The sequence below is a fragment of the Stegostoma tigrinum genome, chromosome 33, assembly GCF_030684315.1.
Source record: "Stegostoma tigrinum isolate sSteTig4 chromosome 33, sSteTig4.hap1, whole genome shotgun sequence".
NCBI classification, from domain to species: domain Eukaryota; kingdom Metazoa; phylum Chordata; class Chondrichthyes; order Orectolobiformes; family Stegostomatidae; genus Stegostoma; species Stegostoma tigrinum.
The window spans coordinates 18,093,678-18,108,026 of record NC_081386.1 but is presented as its reverse complement, the minus strand read 5'-3'; the positions used below and the strand labels follow the sequence as shown (position 1 = coordinate 18,108,026).

Sequence of the window (14,349 nt, the reverse complement as noted above, 5' to 3'; positions counted from 1 at the left end):
TATGAATCAGGTTGAGATTCCCAAGTAATGTTTCATTTTAAACTACAGTAGTGAGATGCAACTTTATTATCATTAGATTTGAACACATAGCCAGAGGTGTTATATGCCATTGCCACCTCAAAGCTGCTATTGTTGCCTGATCACTCTTTAAAAGCACAACACTTATACTCTTAACATGTTTATTACACTTTTCCTCTGTGAAGTGTGTTTAAATGGTGTGCAAATATAAGTCAAACACATTTTCTCGAGGGTATAATTTAAACAATTGTTATCTGTTTACACTTGAAAATATACTAAATACATACCCTGTACTTTAAGATAATGTGGTATGAAGTCCCTGAGATTTCTCAGAAGGTACCGCATTTCCTGAATATCACTGAAATAGCAAATGTAAAATAGTTTTCAGATACTTCTTAAAATCTTTTTGATATAATTCTGATAATTTATGTACTTGTTACTGGTGAACTATTGAGCTTCAATGCCTGTCTGATCACTGCTAAACCCATAACAAACAAACAAATTATGAAACAATTACCATGATTTGAATATGAGTTAGATTCCTATTTTTCACTCAGGAGTTCCATTCATAGCATAAATTGTGACAATTTCAAACATAATTACTATGGAAAAAAAATCCTAAAGTAGAATGTTAAAAGGTTAGTCAAATATAAAACTCATGCCCTGATTAAATTGATCAATTATAAAAGTACAAATTCACGAATCATTTGACTCAGTGATTTTTAATGCCTTTTCATAGGTCTGAGCTGAGTCCTCTTTAGAAGCCTTCTGTGCCTTTGAAAAAGAAATTAATTTACTCAGACTTCTGTGAAGCAGCATATTTGACCCCTAATTCCACCTGTTACTGTTCCACCCTGTGTTTTATGTTGACCCAGAGAAGGACTCTTAAGCTACTTCTGAAGAGTTTTGATCCATGGGTTTATCCAAGAAAATAGTTAAACTGATACTGACAATCTGAAATTAGTGCTGTTTGTATCATAGAATCCCTACAGTGCAGATAGAGGCTGTTCAGCCCATCGAGTCTGCACCAACCCTCCCCGGAACTCTGTAACCCCCTATTAACAATGACTAATCCACCAGCTTGCGTGTCCCTGGACATTATGGGTCAATTTAGCATGCCCAATCACCTAATGTGTACATATTTGGAATGTGAGAGCAGAGCACCCAGTGGAAACCCACACAGACATGGGGAGAACATGCAAACTCCACACAGACAGTCAACCTAGGCTGGAATTGAACCTGAGCCACGGCCCTGTGAGGCAGCAGTGCTAACCACTGAGTCACAGAGCCATTTGTTTTTTGCTTAAATGCTTCCAGTTGGTAGGGATAGGGTTAGATTTTGTTAAACTGACTTGGTCTGCTCCTTTGTGAAAGGACATCTTGGCCCAATTAAAGCTCAAAGAATTTACCTTTCTGTAGATTCCGTTTCCAGTGCTGTATCTAAGTGACATGCCAACATGTCCAGCTCTTGTGAAGACGATGAGTAGGTAACATCTTCTAGAAATGGCGCCTGGGAATGTTCCTCTTCACGTTCATAAGGAATTCCAGGAACAGGACAAATAATTTGTTCTGAAGTAGAAGACATTTTTTAAGTATTAGCAGCTTAGAAAAAATGAAAGAATAGTATTTTGTTTTATTATTATGAAAACAGTTGATGTTTAAATTATTTCCAATTAAGATCTGTAAATTCATTTCATTTTGGATTTCTTCATTAAGCATAGTTAGATAAAAGATTGTTTTTGAGCAGATTTTGTTATCTGCGTGTGTGTGTGTGTGTGTGTGTGTATACATTCACCTGTCTGATAGAGCATTGAATTCAGCTTCGAAATATCATTATTTTCTAAAACATCAATAGATCTATTCAGTCATTCTACTTTTTCCCCTGGGCCTGCAAGGAGTCCTGAACCGAATCAGGAAGACCAAACCTCTGAGCCACAAGGTAGAGACTCCATATTCCATCAATACTAACAACCTCATAATGGAGGTTGTTGAAAACTTCACATCTCTGGAATTGACATTTACTTTGATGCCAAAATCACCAAATAAAAGACACGGCACAATGGCTCAGCAGTTAGCATGGCTGCCTCTCAGCACCAGGAACCTGTGTTTGATTCCATCCTTGGGCAATTGCACATTCTCCCAGTGTTTTTGTGGAATCCCTCTGAGTGCTCCAGTTTCCTCCATGATCCAAAGATGTGCAGGCTGGGTGGATCAGCCATGGGACATGCAGGGCCATAAAGATTGGGTGAGTTGCTGGACTGTGTGGCATGGTCTTTGGAAGGTCAGCTTGACTTGATGGGCTGAATGGCCTGCTTCCAAACTATAGGGATTCTGTGCAAATTGCAGCTGTTCTGTCGAAGTTGAGAAATTAAGTGTGGGTCAATAACAAACTAACTGAAAATACAAAGCTCCTTGTGTTCCAGGCTTGCAATCCCTCATTTAGAGCTGCAAAGCATGGATAAGTAATACTCGCTAGACAGCTGAGAAGGTTTCACCTCTACTGCCTCCGACATTGTGCCTCTCCTGGCAGGAGAGAGTGCTGAGTATGGAAGTACCCAAGGTACAGGGATCTCCGGCATGTTTGGCCTCTTGAAACAGTGGAGACTCTGGCTAGGTCGTGCAAACTGAGTAGGGATAGGGTTAGATTTTGTTAAACTGACTTGGTCTGCTCAAGTCATACTCTATGGTGAGCTTGCTTTAAGCACAAGACAAAGACCTGTGATACAAAGACATCTGTAAGTGCAATTTCAAACTGACTGGGATCAGACGTGATGTGGTAAGTCTTCATTGCTGACTGCAGTTTCTTGGAGTCAAGGTGTTGAGAAAGGGTATGGATATAAAAAGAGGCCAAAATCAGTGAGCGGGCAGCAGGAAAGCAAACCTGTCAGAAAGAAGAAACACCAGCCAACCTTGAGCCAATGCTATTTGTGCCATCTCCAGAGGAACTGTCACTCGTGAATTAGTCTTTATGTCTGCAACAGACAATATTCAATGGTACGGACGTGCACCTGGGCACAGGTTATCCAATCCTGAGACAAATGGATGTCATTATTGTCATCATCATTTTGGTAATGTTTGGCATCTGGAAAAGAATGTTATTGACTACATGGCATAACTAATTCTAGAAGTGCTTAAGTTTAACATTATGACCTGGAACTAGTATCGCAGCCGTAAATAGAGGGAAAACCCCTTTCTGTTGATGCTATAAATATGCATTTCCGTGCTTTGAAATATCTCAACTAAACAACAATTCACTAGAATTACATTTCAGCAATCTGAAGACAAAAGGTACTGTTCAAATAACTTAAGTTGTTAAATGGGCAAGTGTAATTCCCAACGTGAATCGATTGTTTGGGTCCGGTGACCACAATCATAAATATATATTTGTAACTTTTACCACAGCTCTTAACCCACTAAAACAATCGATTGAATTTAAATTCAATTAATCAAATGTGAAATAAAAAGCAAGTGCAATTAAAGGTGGTGATGACAACTGTTATTGATTAAGTAAAATCCCATCTAGTTCAATGTCCTAATCTGCCACCCTTACCAGGTCTGGCCTACGTATGGTGCCAGCTCCTCAGCAGTGTGGTCGACTCTTAACTGCCCTCAGAAATGGCTTAGCAAGTCACTCAGTTCAAAGGCAGTTAGTAACAGGTAACAAATAGCACTGCCAAACTCCATGAAAGAATAAAGAAAAAATGTAGAGGGCCATCGGAGACCACTTATTAGCCTTATTCTGTTTCTCCTCTTTTTGTCAATGACTGTGAATGGGATTGGAAATAATATTTGGTATTACAGACTTCTCTGCAGATTGATTATTTCTCCATCTTCAGGTAGGCTATGATTAAATCGTTATTGGTAAGTGGAGGGGGACCAAACAAATGACACGCTACCTTTCAACAGTTAATAATGATCAAGTTGGACAAGATTCTTTAGGGTGAACTGTTCCCTGAGGTGCATGCTTAAGTCCCTTCAGCCATAAACATTCAGTTCTTTAACATTAGAATCACGTCTGAATAATACCAAAATTAACGAACAGTGAAAATATTTGAAACAGTTAGTAGAACAATGGATTCCATTCAACTTGTCAACACGAACAGCATTAGCACACTAGAATATTTATATCCATCCAGTGCTAAATATTCTAACTGGTAAAATGTAAGGTGCAAAGGAAAATTGGACGTGACGTAAGCCAAGATTATATAGACCATGGATTTTAGAGATGGCCTGCTAACCTAGATCAGTATATAGAACGTTAGCACGTTGTGGCTGCATTGAGTTACCAGTTGGGTTGTGATTACAGCAGAACCACAAGAGCCATATCAGAAACAAAACAGCTGCAACTCAGTTGTGTATTAGTTTAAACAGTTCACATGATACAGAATGTAAGGCTTTATTCTCGCCGCTGGAGTTCTTTCCAATACCATGCCGGTACTGAACACAACTGTTCTTTATTCTTTGTAGGCTTGTCAGTGAGTGTTTAACATCACAACAAAGCAATGTATTGGAGCAAATTGTAAACTCTCTGGATAATTCAAATGAATCAAGAAAAATCTCGCCCAGTTGTTCTTTATCCCTGTCAACCACCAAGATCAAATTCAGTGAATATCTTTATAGCCATCATCTCCATACACCCTCCTCCTCCCCTACACACATACCAACTCCACCTTTCTCTTTCCAATAATGCAGCTTAATACATTCAAAATAAATACCAGCCAAATGCAGAGTTCCAGGTATAAAATTGATTCAATTTACTCTCAAATAAGGTATTAGGTCTACATTTCTAAAATCTAAGATTATTTGATACTTTGGTTTGTTACTTTAACTGAAAATAATTTAAATTAATTTTCTTTATATATAATGCAATAACTTGTCAAATCAAATCAAAATACATTTTGTGAAAGAAAATAAATTATTTGATCATAGTTGTACAATAACCCCATCTGCTACCACATTTCCAGCATCTTATTAGGACACGCAATAGTTTTACACTGTAATGTTGTATGCATTTCACAAATGGAAATGACAGCATCCACTATCTGAATCTGCAGTTGATCAAATCTACTGCAATCTGGCAAAATCCAGTCTCTATTGAAACTGACTCCTTTCTTCAACCTGTGGATGGTTCCACAGTAGGAATATTTAATAGAGAAAATCCAGCTTCGGTACTGCTTTCCACAATCACTTTCTTTGGTCTCTATACTCATACAGAGAACGGAATAACTACTAATAATCTCCTTATCCTGCTTATTTCCAAAGTGCAATGATTACTGCTGGTAGTATACCTTTACTAAGGGTATAATTTTTTTTCCTGGCATATAAACATGTCTATTTCAAAACAGACAAATATTTTTCTATACATATTCATTTCTTCATCATCAATTTCCAATTAAACATATTTTCTAGTTGTAAGGATGTCAGTAAATTCAAAAATACCTGTTTTTCGAATTTGAAAAGATTCCATTAAATATAACGATTTAAGCATTTCAGTTATAAACATCTCCAGACACCCATAAAACAGTATATGAATTCTGCAGATACCAGGCTGCAAGTCTTCATCTTCTAGGCTATAAAAATTGCAACACAAAAATTAGCAGCTATTAAATCAAAAATGCATTCTTTGCATGGCTTTGTCATGCTTTTTTCCTTGAAATGTTTTTCAAATAAGTAATGGGTACAGATATTTTATTAATACTTGTTAAAATAGAGATGCAGAAATTACATTTTCTGTACATGCAAGGTTTTGAACATATAAAATAGCACAGGCACAAATTGTTTCCTTTTGATCTACGGCCCAAATGTTAGGGGTAGAGATTATCTTGTGAGACAAAAGGGAATGTTGGCATATATGGGATCAGTCCAATGACATAATCAGGAGGTTTGGATCTCAATAGAATCAAGCTGGTAGACCACGGGCAGGAAATAAATGCAGAATGCTGATTTCAGTAAGATGAAAATTGACCTCTACTTGGAGCAAGCCAATCAACCAAGCCTGTTGTTAGATCGAAGAGAATCCTATGAATGCTTTGCCCATTTATACATTTAATTGGCAATCTGGACTTTACAGTCATCATGACACCCAAGTGTATATATGTAAATAAACTTCCATCTATTTAGGTGGAAATTCTTCCCATTACAAAGCCAACCTAACGATTGAATTGGGCATCAATTTATTTATTGGTCAGTTACCCATTTTTCTGGCTAGAATTAGATGGTTAATAATTGATTATTTTAAATGTAGATCACTTTAATATTATTTGGGTCTCTGCATCATCTAAAAGATAGTGCTATTATTTTATATTTTACAAATCTTACATACATTTTATATATATTATGCAAAAATGGGTGTAAAACTATAGCTTGTGATATTTTTCACATGGTTTATATGTGAGAAAGCACAAGAGAAATGTGAATATGGATTAGTATGGGTCTTCAAACATCCACAAGCACTTTAAAAGTTTAAGTTGAAACTAGAAACAATAGTGTCCTCATTGTGTCACCAGACCTGTGTTTTAATGTGCAATTACGTTGAAGTTAATTGGTGACAGCAGAAATACCAAATTGAGAGGCAGAAGTAACAAATGAGGTTCTCAGCAATCATTTCCTTTATTCCTGGATGATATTAACAATAGATTACGAGAAAATCATATTCTGCATTGACAATATAATACCTAATCTTGGCTTTTATCTATAAGTGCACTATTTAAAACAAAATGTTGCTGTGGAATTGATCAGCTCCACAATATCTGTCTCAATGGTTAAGCATTTGACTTCTGCATTCCACCATCCATTCAATGGGAGCTGCTCTATAACCATTTCTCCATGTTGTAAATTATTCAGGGACATTCTGATTTGTGAAATGGACTTGTAAGTCATGTTTCAAAAGGAAGTATTTTGGGTCTTATTTAGGATATATTATTTTTTAAAGCCACTTGTTTATTTTGGAAACTCGGTTTTAATATTATAGAGTTTGCTTGCTTTCATTATTACCCCTTTAAATAAGAGATTACAATCACATTTTAGTGACATTTATTGCTTTTCCTTACTTCTCATATTCTAACATATTAGTTAATTAACAAGTTAACACCTCTGTACATTCTTATTGCAATAACCTGTTATTTTAGCACATTTTCTTTCCAGTATTCACTATTCAATAAATCTTAACCAGCCACCCAACTGACATAAGACTAAAATGTGTAATTTCCCATTTTGAAGGTATAATGTTTATGTAGGTGTAACAGATCTTCCCATTAAAATCTATTTTACATTCTAGAATCTGAATCAATATGGAGCTCACTTTAAGATGTAACTGGAACAAAATAGTGTTGCATAATTGATTAAAACTGGCTATAATTGTATTAGATTTTATTTGCTCAAAATATTTATTTGTATTTGATATTTTGTTAAAATAAGCTGCTCTAGTTTTTAAACAATCCAAGCTTAGAATTATTCACTTTTTACATTTCATTAAACTTCATTTTCTGAAGGCTTTACTTTGAAATGAACAGTATATTGCTTACTGTGTTTCCACTAGTGATGCACACGAAAGGTATGAGCTGTTTTATGCTCTGGCTGGTTTGGTGAGCAAATAGAATAATTACATCTTAGAAAGATGGTTAAAGCTAAACAGAAGCACACAATAGCAAAAGGTACAAACAGTTGGGAGGATGTCAGGAATAATTCCAGGATTTCAGAGAAGAGTTGGGATAAATAGTGCCTATTCCAAAGTTAAATCCATCTCTTTCATTATGTATGTATATTTGAGGGCTCTTGTGATGCTGTGGGAGTGGCCCTAGAGCCTTGATTTAAGTCCTACATGTTCCTGATGTGTGTCATGACACATCTGGACAGGTTACTTCAACCAGCATTTGGGTGCAATTGCACACAGGATAGGGAAAAAAGAGAAAATATTCAGACTTTTAATGTGAATACCGCTAATGGAGGTATTATTATTTAAAAAAGCTCCAATTCACATCTCCTCATGATGTCTTCAGAATAAGCTTGACAAACAACACAAAAGCTAGTCATTGCTGATATTTCATTTCTGAACCCTTTTTTTTCCCACTGCTAGTTGCCACTGCTACCTCCATTCTGAGGAGTTAGGGTCCCAGTTTGACCTCAGCTGGAACAGGAATCAAACCAGTGCCATTGGTGCTATCCTGAACTATACACTAGCCAACTGAGCTAATCAACCTAAGCGTGAAGCTGGATGAACACAGCAGGCCAAGCAGCATCTCAGGAGCACAAAAGCTGATGAAGGGTCTAGGCCCGAAACGTCAGCTTTTGTGCTCCTGAGATGCTTCTTGGCCTGCTGTGTTCATCCAGCTTCACACTTTGTTATCTTGGATTCTCCAGCATCTGCAGTTCCCATTATCTCTGAGCTAACCAACCTGCTGACTTAGAGGTAAGGTGGGAAAAAGTAACCTTTCATTTGTTTTTGCATTTTGCCTGCAGTACCCAGTGACTGGCATTATATGGTAATCTAATAATTGCGGGTGATGGTTTCAGTAAGGTTTATAGTGTTTGCAAATGAGCCCAGTTTCAGTGGGAACAGCGATTTGCTATTATGACTGCAGGATCGGCAGAACATCAGCAAATGTTCCTTCTAAGCAAAGCAATTCAGCCATTATCCAGATGATCAAGCAGCATCCATAGAGAGAGAAAAACAAAGTCAACATTTCGGGCTGAGGACTTCTTTTCTTCAACCAGAGGGGCCATTATCCTGAAGCTTCAAGCCTCTCATCTACTGATCATTTCACAACATTCTTGTGTTTTCATTTTGGGCTTCCAGCTTCCTAAAAAAAATTTTTTTAGGAGCAAATTCATCTAGACTCAAAGTGTTGGCTTGCTTTGGCTCCATGGATGCTGTCTGACCCGCTGCGACCTCCAACATTTGTTGTTTTCAGTTCACAATGTTTTGTTCTTGTGTAACTTTTAGGTAGAACATCTAAACTGATCTGAATTTGGTTGAGCATGTCATGGACCAGGAATAATGGCAGAGAGCACTGTGGTAAAAAGATTCTGTTGCAATTCACAATCTTGTACTGGTTGGATTTAACAATGCTATCAAATAATTGATTGCATAATTGAACATTAACATTGCAGGAATCAAGATTTTCTTTCGCTGCAGGTTTGTCCTATCGATTCTGTTGTTCCTCTATTTCTCCTCCCAGCAGTTTATTGAGTTGCTGTCAGGAATTATACCAATATTAATCCACTTTAATAGTCCCCTGTGTTGAAATCTAGACAGTCACTTAAAATTAATTTATCGTCATCAATAAAAATGATTCTGGTCTATTTCTACACTTTAATTATCCACAGCTAACCATAGACACTATAGAACATAGAACAGTACAGCACGTATAGGCCCTTCAGCCCATGATGTTGCACCGAACTTCTACCCTTAACCTAAGGTCTCCACCGCTACCTTATACTATCATCTATATGCCTATCTAATAGCTGCTTAAATGCCCCTAATGAAGCTGACTCCACTACCCTCTCTGGCAATGCATTCCACGCCCCTACCACTCTCTGAGTAAAGAACCTACCTCTGACGTCTCCCCGATTATCTACCTCCTTTCACTTTAAAACTATGTCCCCTCATAAAAGCTACCTCCACCCTAGGGAAAAAGTCTCTGGCTGTCGACTCTATCTATACCTCTGATCATTCTGTACACCTCTATCAAGTCATCTCTCATCCTTCGTTGTTCTAAAGGGAAAAGCCCTAGCGTTCATAACCTTTCTTCGTAAGACCTTCCCTCTGTTCCAGGCAATATCCTAGTAAATCTGCACCTTTTCTAACGCTTCCACATCTTTCTTGTGATGAGGTGACCAGAACTGGCCACAATACTTCAGATGTGGCCAAACCAGGCTTTTGTATAGCTGGAGCATAACTTCACGGCTCTTGAACTTAATCCCTCTATTAATGAAAGCTAACACACCATACGCCTTCTTACCAACTCTATATGCATCTGGGTGGCAGCTTTCAGGGAACTGTGAACATGAACCCCAAGATCCTTCTGCTCCTCCACACTGCCAAGAATTTTTCCGTTAACCCTGTATTCTGCTTTCAAATTTGTCCTTCCAAAATGAATCACCTCACACTTTTCAGGGTTAAACTCCATCTGCCACTTCTCAGCCCAGCTCTGCATCCTATCAACGGCCCTTTGTAACCTAGAACAGCCCTATTCACTGTCCACACCATGAGCACCTTTGTATTGTCTGCAAGCTTGCTAATCCACCCTTCCACTCTTTCATCCAAATCATTTACAAAAATCACTACCCTTTGTCTTCTAAGGGTCAGCCAATGTTGAATCCAATCTGCCATATTTCCCCTTATCTCATGCTTCCATACCTTCTGCATGAGCCTACCGTTGGGAACCTTACCAAACGCTTTACTTAAATCCACGTATACCACATCCACTGCTCCACCTTCATCCACGTGTTTGGTCACTTCTTCAGGTGAGGCATGATCTACCCCTCACAAATCCATGCCGACTATCAGGAATCAAACTGTGCCTTTCCAAGTGATCACAAATCCTATCCCTCAGAGCTCTTTCCAATAATTTGCCCACCACTGACTGAAGAAAATATCTAGCCATAACTATCTAGCCATTTATCTCATTTACTGCCTAGTGGGTTATCCAGGACAATGCCAACATTGCAGGTTCCATTCCCACTCTGGCTGACACAAATTTGGGACTCTTCATTCCTTGCTTTGCTAAAGGCACCGGCCATTGGCAAACCACTGGTGTCAAACAACAGACACTACACTTTAAGTACTTCATTGACAATTAAATACTCATGATATCTGCAATGTGACAGGTGCTACGCCAATTCAAGCTCATAGTTGAGAGGTTTTACAGCACAGAAAGAGGTCCTTCAGCCTGCTGTGCTGTAAAACCATCACCAAACATCCAGGTATTCCAAACCTATTTTCCAGCACTTGGCCTGATTCATTTCTTGCAATTATCAGAAATATTTACCTGGGTCACTTCCCCAATCCTGCTGTGAGGTTCTGTAGTTACCCAATTGAATTTTTTCTTAAGTCTGTAAGTCAGGACTGTGGTAGAACATAAAAAAGTCCTCCAAATAGAATGATCTTTGCATAAGGCTTCTGGTGAGCCATAGTGAAAATGTTGCTCATAACAATTGATAGCTACCAGATAATTCAGTTCAAAAATTATTAACAACAAACTGTTCCTAAAATTGCTAATACCACACAGATCCACTGAGAGATTTGGCAGTTAAAAAGAAAAAATTTGGTTGCACTTAGGCAAATTACAGAGGGTTTAAGATATTTCCATTTTTGGAAAAGTTGAAATACCAAAGTGCAACAATGCCACTGTGAAAAGGCTTATTGGAAGAGCCTGTGGAGGCATGATGACTGAATGGTCTCCTTCTGTGCTGTAACAATTCTGTGATTCTGTGAAATTCATGTGAAATCGGGGTGGTGATGGCCTAGTGATATTACTGTTAGGCTATTAGCCCAGAGACCCAGGGAATGTTCTGGGCAGCAGGTTCAAAATTCCATTATGTCAATGGTGAATTGTGAATTCAATACAAATCTAGTATTAAGAGAATAATGATGATTGTAAAACTATTGTCCGTTGTTGGAAAATTCCATCTGGTTCAATGATAACCTTTTCAAGAGCAAACTGCCACCCTTACCAGTTCTAAGGAAGGGTCAGCGGACCCAAAACGTTAACTCTAACTCTATGTTTTCCTTCACAAGTCCTGCCAGACCTGCTGGGCTTTTCCAGCAACTTATTTTGTGCCATTCTTACCTGGTCTAGCCTGCACATTACTCCAGGCCCACATGAATGGGACTGACTCTTAAACTGCTTGTGGGTAATTGAGAATGGGAAAGAAATATTGGTCCACATCCTGTGAATGCATATTTAAGCCAAAAACTCTAAGGGTTCCGAAGAGATTTACCAGGATGTTGCTGGGTATGGAAGGTTTGAGTTATAAGGAAAAGCTGGATAGGCTGGGACATTTTTCACTGGAGAGTAGGAGGTTGAGAGACAACCTTATAGAAGTTTATAAAATAATGATGGGTACTGATAGAGTTAATGGTAGGTGTCTTTTCCCAGGATGGGGATTTCAAGACGGGGTGGGGGGGGGCACATTATTAAGGTGAGAGGAGATAGATTTTAAAAAGACATGAGGAGCAATTTTTTCACACCGGGGGTGGTTCCCATGTGGAATGAACTTCCTGAGAACTGGTGGATGTGGGTACAATTACAATGTTTGAAAGGCATTTGGATAAGTACATGAATAGGAAAGGTTTGGAGGGGTATGGGACAGGAGCAGGCAGGTGGGACTAGTTTTAGTTTGGGATTATGTTGGGCATGAACTGGTTGGACCATACTGTATGACTCTGTGATGCTATGATCTGACATGAGGTGTGTTGTGAATGTGACTGTTAAACACTGAAAACCCAGAGGTATTTTCCATCTGATTTGTGTAACGTTTCCTTACCTACAAGTAAAACAGACTTTTTGAAGGAAACTGTATAGACTGTGCTTTGGGTAGGCCAGAAACATCAGCTTTTGTGCTCCTAAGATGCTGCTTGGCCTGCTGTGTTCTTCCAGCCCAACACTTTGTTATCTCTAAATGCTTGTTATTGGTCTTCCCCTTTATTCGCACATCATCTAGAATAGTAGCAACTTGGGGTAGACCCTGTAAAATGTTCCCAATGTCTGCTGAAAAACTGCACAGGCTGATGATACCCTAAATGGCAGTCTCGTATTTTTCAAGTACACAAGGTTCATGTCCAACTTAGTGAAAGGCACCCCCCCTGCCCCTGCCAACTTTGCCTATTAATCCTCTATGAGAGGGACTGGGTGTTTATCCAGCTGCCAAAAGTAGTTTGCCATCTGGTTGAAATCTCCACAAAGGCAAACTGACCCCTCAGGCTTCATAATCTGTACGGCCAGCGCTGCCCATTTTGCAAACTGGACAGGTTTGATGATTTCTTCGCTTTCCAGCCTTCTGATTTCTGCATCTATTTTTGTCCATAAGGCAAACGGCACTGGGTGGGCCTTGCAAAACCATGGAATTGCTTCCTGGTCAACATGCAAGGTGGCCTTGTCTCTATTGATAGTCCCTAGATCTTCCTGAAAAACTTCAGGTATTTAATTACGACTGCCCTGAGGCAGCTATTTTCTAATTGAAAATTGTCGACCCAATCTTGGTGAATCTTTCTCAACCAATTTTTCCCCATCAAGCTTGGGCTCAATAAGTGGTGACTGAACCAACCGCTTCCCACAAGAGACCAGAACCGAAGTTGTACCCTTAATCTGTAAAGGATCCCTCAGTCCACTCGAGGCCTTGTGCAAATTTGATGGCTGAATTCCAGAGTGAATTTTGTTAAGGTCTGGTTCTGCAAGCACTGAAATGGCTGTGCCAACATCGACCTCCATTAGAACCGAGTAACAATTTAACCGAATATTTATTTTGACTGGTTCTGATTTGAATGTTGCTAAGCAATATAACAGTTCCAAATCAGCTGTACGTAGAATTTCCAGGATGTGCACTCTCCTGGATACTGGACTATGTGTTCTCTTAATCAACGTAAGTCTAGTGGAACTCTTGCTGTCTCGGGCCTACGTGCTGGCAGCAATGGCAATGGCTTGCCAGCCTGGATCCTGAAGAAAATTTTAACCATTTGGCTGAGGCTTGGCTTTGTTTGGGGGTTCTGCTGCGAGCTGACCTAGAGCCCCCTGTTCAGGATATGTCCTGAGTGAGGCCATGCAAATGCCTTCACTCAAGTGGTGTCCCCCAAGCTCGGTCAGCCTGGCGAGGGTATCCACTTCCATCAGTGTACCCTGTAACTCATATGCTCCACTTGCTGCATTTTCCAATGATAAAGCCAGTTTAGTTCCTGTTTGGAGTCTAGATGGGCTTCAACTATTAGGTGTTTTTGCTTGGTTACATTATTAATCCCACATAGCAAAGGTTCTCTCTGGATCTCATTAAGGGAAACTAAGGTCACGTGCCTCTGCCAGTTGATGTAACCTTGTCAAAAATCCTGATACAGGTTTCCCTGGTACTTGAATTGCCAAGTAAAACTAATAGTATCTCAGAATTAGAGGAGATTTGGGGTTGTAATATTCCTTAAGTAAATCTGTCAACTCTTGAAAGGTTTGAGCATGTAGTGCCTAAAGGAAAGTTTGGCTCCTAAAAATCAAAAATGTTGTGGGTCCACAAGCTGTCAGGAAAATGATTCTTTGCTTTCCATCTGCCCCAATGTCATTGCTCAGAAAAAAACTAATGCATTCTTTCCACATACTGGACCCAGCCTTTAATGGCAGGATTGAATGA

General features: G+C 39.1%; 1 protein-coding gene across 2 annotated transcripts in view; it reads right to left on the bottom strand.

Annotated features, from left to right (window-relative positions):
* LOC125467318 (regulator of G-protein signaling 7-binding protein-like) overlaps positions 1-14,349 on the bottom strand; it is a 28,137-nt gene that overhangs the window by 12,499 nt on the left and 1,289 nt on the right. Inside the window, exons 3-5 of one of the 2 annotated variants that reach the window (XM_048562992.2) lie at positions 5,458-5,588; positions 1,428-1,587; positions 306-376 (exon numbers count right to left, since the gene is read on the bottom strand). In XM_048562992.2, coding sequence (XP_048418949.1) covers positions 306-376; positions 1,428-1,587; positions 5,458-5,588 — 362 coding nt within the window. The remainder of the gene's footprint in view (positions 1-305; positions 377-1,427; positions 1,588-5,457; positions 5,589-14,349) is intronic. The other variant, XM_048562993.2, reaches the window with a different exon arrangement.